At 34.2% G+C, this 4,698-nt stretch overlaps 1 protein-coding gene across 1 annotated transcript; it reads right to left on the reverse strand.

Moving 5' to 3' along the window:
* Window positions 1–1,536: 1,536 nt before the first annotated feature.
* LOC108748486 (putative vacuolar protein sorting-associated protein 13F) lies at window positions 1,537–1,972 on the reverse strand. The gene is made up of 2 exons (XM_018486684.1): window positions 1,847–1,972; window positions 1,537–1,770 (listed from the first exon to the last, which is right to left on the reverse strand). Exons 1-2 carry the CDS (start codon window positions 1,907–1,909, stop codon window positions 1,597–1,599), a joined length of 237 nt encoding a protein of 78 aa, XP_018342186.1. The 5' UTR covers window positions 1,910–1,972; the 3' UTR covers window positions 1,537–1,596.
* Between the last annotated feature and the right edge of the window lie 2,726 nt (window positions 1,973–4,698).

Consider the following 4,698-nt stretch of genomic DNA (forward strand, 5'->3'; position numbering starts at 1 on the left):
CATTTTAAGGCTTAATGTAATTATTGCAAATATCGAGCAGTTACATGCTTTACATTACTCTATTCGTTTAAGCAAACCCACGTGCTAAAATCTCAGGCCGTTCGACGCGTACCAATGCAAATGTCAGGTCGAACGGCATTATCCGGCGTAACGTGCATGTTAATCAGACGAGGCTACGTCGGGCACCAGCACCGGTGGCATAATTCGCTCAATTTACAAGCATTATCGCGCTCGTTGCATTTAATCGCTGAAAATTAGGTTACGCCACCGAGCTGACGTGACCAGCGCTGTCGGCTTTTGCCGTATTAAAACTTTTTTTCACGCTTTTAAGCACCGAGCTTGTAAAAAAAAATGAAAAAAAAAATAAAATCGCGCTGATTTAAAAAGCGTTACAAAAGCGTTTTTAGTCAGACTATAACGATACTAGCAATATCACGACGCGACGTGCTTCTGTTATAATACAGATGATGAAAGTGAAGATCCTGTGCCCGACACGCGTCTATATATTTATCTGAAATATTATTACACAAATAGAGTAATACGCAATGTAAAATACATAGGTAATCCGAGTAGTCTTCTGTTAACATTTCCAAGCGTCGTTATGATCGTCGGCAACACTCAAGCAGACAGGCATCTACTTTCACCTCTATGAAATTTATGTATGGAAATATTCGTATGTGCATAACGCGACGTGGAATATCGTATTCAGCAGCTGGAGGCGCAGCCAGCCCCCTGTGGCGACATTTCGTGGGAAAATAAATTTCTAGCCTAGCGAAACCGCCAACGGAGTAGAGGTGCGCGTTCGAGCGACGTTTTTTTTTCCTTGCCGCTTTTCCGGCATATCTTGTACCGATTTTCGTCACATTTCGAGGATGTCATCGTCGCAAATCCAGCATTTTTGATGAAGAACCCGCGGGCACGTTAAAGAAAAGCGACGAAGTTATTTTTACATTTGTGTATGCTCCATAAATATCAGTCGAAATGACAATTTTTTTTTTAGTTAGCAATATGTATATACATATATTATATACATTGTTAAAAATAAAATGTTAATTTTATTTCAAAACGTATAGTGGACTTTTTGAGACGTGCAAAAATGTGAAAATTAACATTTTATTTTTAATAGTGTATATACGAAGTAATCATGATGTTTTTAGTTTTGTGTGATTTTTTTTTATGTTGACAACACATCAATAGGCATTAGAAAAGTATTCACAGAATCGAATTTGTGTCGTTAAATTTGAACACTCGTATTAACCACGTTATAATATACATCTTAATATTCACACACATCACGATTAAATTTTTATAAATATATTTCTAGAAAAATTTTCCAATTTTTCTGCCATTTTATGAGTACCATACCGAATATTTTTAATTAGTTTTGTAACGAAAAGTTAAAATAATTATATTTATCCGTACTTAGGCGTTGATATATCTTTATTGCTATTCAATGGATTTGCTTACGTGGGCAATTTAGATACTATTCTAAGTTTATCTTATTGAGTGCAAATACTGTAGTTACATAATTTTTCCTGAAATCTTAACATTTTGTCACAGTTTCCATCCAGAGTAGTTTTCGCATTTGTTATCCTGTCATTCAAAGTTGTATTGACTTGAGTCCGCGATATCGCGTCTTTTTCTTGAAGAACTTGGTGTGGTCGAGGTAGTGGTCGATGTCGATGTCGATGTCGATGTCGATGTCGATGTCGATGTTCTACGGCATCCAGGGTGTCTATGCCTCCCATATCGTCCCCAAAATTGGGATTCCTTCACACAGAATAGAAAACGTTATTTTTCAGAAATTTATCGATAAACGATATTTGAATTACGATGTAAGACTTACGGATTCTTGGAACATGGCACACACCACGATCGTCAAGATCAAGAACACCACTGATAGTCTCATATTGCAATTTTACTACTGCTAATGCGCCAACTTACACTGTGAATGCTTGCGTCGTAGTGACGATATTTATACTGCGTCGCTGAATAACAATTTATTTGATAAACATTGACAGTGAATAATGGTACACGTCTGTTTTGCCATTTGTCGTAGCTCACTGTTAAGTATATTTCATATATAATATAACAAGAATAATGACAAAGTATCAATATGTTCCGCAGTCTTTTAGGTACATGTCGCTGATATGAAATAATTGTCACATGCATGCATGCATGTATGCATGCGGAAACGTCGTTTGACAAGTAAATTCGAATAAATTACGGCATTACAGGAAAAAAACATGATTTATAAAACTCTTAAAAAAGACGGACAAAGAATAATTATTTGTTAGGTCATATTTAAAAATTTCGGTTTTTCTTTTAATATATAAAAGTAAATTATTATTGGCGATTATTGTAGAATACGACTGAAGTTTGGACATAAATTAAATAAAAAATATTATATACGTATATATATATATATATATAAAGACTTAAAACTATTATAAGTATATATAGAAAAAAATATATAGTATTATAGTATTTACATTTAATTTAATGCGACTTGTGAATACAAATCTTATGAATACAAAAATGCTTTCTGTCCTCTATCACGTAACTGTAAAAAAAAACTGGAATTACTTTCACTGTTATTAGATAGGAGTATTAACGAAGCATCGCGCTCTTTTTCCGCCTGTAATCGGATAATACGTCGACAATGACTATCACGGGACGTATTACGGAAGGGAATACAAGGCGGATCCAAGCCCTACATGCTTCCAGAGAGGTTATACGGTAATACAACCTCCTCTCTCTCTGGCACCCTCGTCAACTCACACCACTCACAATATACCCTAACAATCGAAGCCCGTCGCTCGTTCGGTGTTTAATCCCCTCTTCCTCCCTGTTGTCGGCCGATTTGATAACGCCTGGCAGCACCTTATACGAAAGAGGACGACGAGAAAGAGGACGATGAGAAAGAGGAAGAGACGGAAAGAAAAGGGTTCGCACTTAGAACAAGGTTCGTGTAAAGACGTCTTTTGATTTATATCATCGCGTCTTCCGAATGACGACGAGCATCAATCATCTAAATCGAGCTATCGATGAGAGACATATGAACTATCGAGAGCAGCCACGTGTGCGAATTCTCCAATCTGATAGGTCAGATGAATGTGCAGAAGTAGAGATTTTTTAACGTTTTTTCGATTATTACCGGATTTTTCTATTTAATTTTACAACTTTGCATTGTCATCTTGAATGAAATGTCTTTCAGAAAAACTAAAGATTTTTATTATATAAAAATAGAAGAGGTCACTAAATTATAATTGAAGTACCGCATTTATATGCTTTTATTCATATTTTTTAAATAATTCAGAGAAACATTTAACAAAATGATATAAAATATTAGATCAATTTTTCAACAGTGAACAGTTCGGAAACATGTAGAAAGCAAGAAGAGTCTGTTTTATTATATTAAATATGAAATCCGACTGCGTGCTTACAAATTGGTTAGAATTAGATTTCAACATTTCAGGATTGATTACAATAGTTACAATATTTTAAAATACAATATTTTATGATCAAAAAAAAAATTTTGCGAATGCTTAATCAGTAAATTGTTTTTTTTTAATTTAATAATTTCTTATTAAAGTAATTTTTAGTACATGTAAATGTTTGAATTTGTACAATTGATGAAAAAATAAGAAAAAATAATTAAAACCAAATAATATACTTACATACATATACTTATACTCGTATTATACATATCACATATTACTAAAAACAGTTATTACAACCAGTACAAAATATCTCACTTCTATGATTTCTCGGATAAATTTAATCTTTATACGGATCACGAATCAATATTAATTTCACATCTATATTTGAAGCTTTATAGCCAATCAAATTTTCAATTACGAGAATGCAATTCCATTTCGCAATTATTTGGAAAAACAATGCAATAAATAATGTATGTATTGGGGTCGTTAAATCTAACGAAAACATCGCAATATGGTAAAATTTATGCTAAATTAATTATACAATTCTTTATTGTGTTTATAGGACGATAAGAATATTACCGTAATCAACACAAATGTTTTAATGATGATGATTCAGAAATCATAATAAGAGTAAAATGCTAAAAAATGCGTCTACCGATAAACAACGTAATTTTGTTTCGTAACGCAGTTCTTTTTTTTCTATACATATATATATATATATATACATTTTTTTTTCATTGCTTTATAGGCTTTGTTAGGTAGGCTCATGCTTTTTTTGGAAATACGCTTTGCAGTGCAGGATCATCTTCCATGATCGTGTGCGGCTGGCGCACGTGCGTGATTGGCAGAAATTCATTTCGCACGATTTACATGCCGCGCGGAAATTGCGTGTCTGGTGCGCGTATGCCACGAGGCCCTTTGTTTAGATGGCAACGTTTGTCATCGGTTCTCTCGGCGTAGGTGAGTTGTTGTATGGCAGACAGTACGAGGGTAGCGGTGGGAGGATGACTCCAAGATAGGTGCCGGAATATTGGGCACAGATGCAAGCAGACTGTGTCAAGATTACTTACGATCTTGATAATACCCAAAAGTTACATCACGTATATTACAATGCTTTTGTCCCATTCTAATGAATTTCAATGTCACAACTGATTTCTTTTTTTTTTTTCTCGACCATAACTAATGTTGGGTAATATCTCTTGGTATGTATCTTGATACACATGTATAGAAATATATTTTGTGTATCTAACCTGTG

Source organism: Trachymyrmex septentrionalis, unplaced genomic scaffold (genome assembly GCF_001594115.1).
Source record: "Trachymyrmex septentrionalis isolate Tsep2-gDNA-1 unplaced genomic scaffold, Tsep1.0 scaffold223, whole genome shotgun sequence".
Lineage (NCBI taxonomy): Eukaryota > Metazoa > Arthropoda > Insecta > Hymenoptera > Formicidae > Trachymyrmex > Trachymyrmex septentrionalis.

Excerpts from the sequence above, each read along its gene's own strand:
- LOC108748486 (XM_018486684.1), bottom strand. The coding sequence starts at position 1,909 with ATGAGACTATCAGTGGTGTTCTTGATCTTGACGATCGTGGTGTGTGCC. Across the intron at positions 1,771-1,846 it reads GTGCCATGTTCCAAGAATCC|GAATCCCAATTTTGGGGACG; the intron begins GTAAGTCTTACA and ends TTCTGTGTGAAG.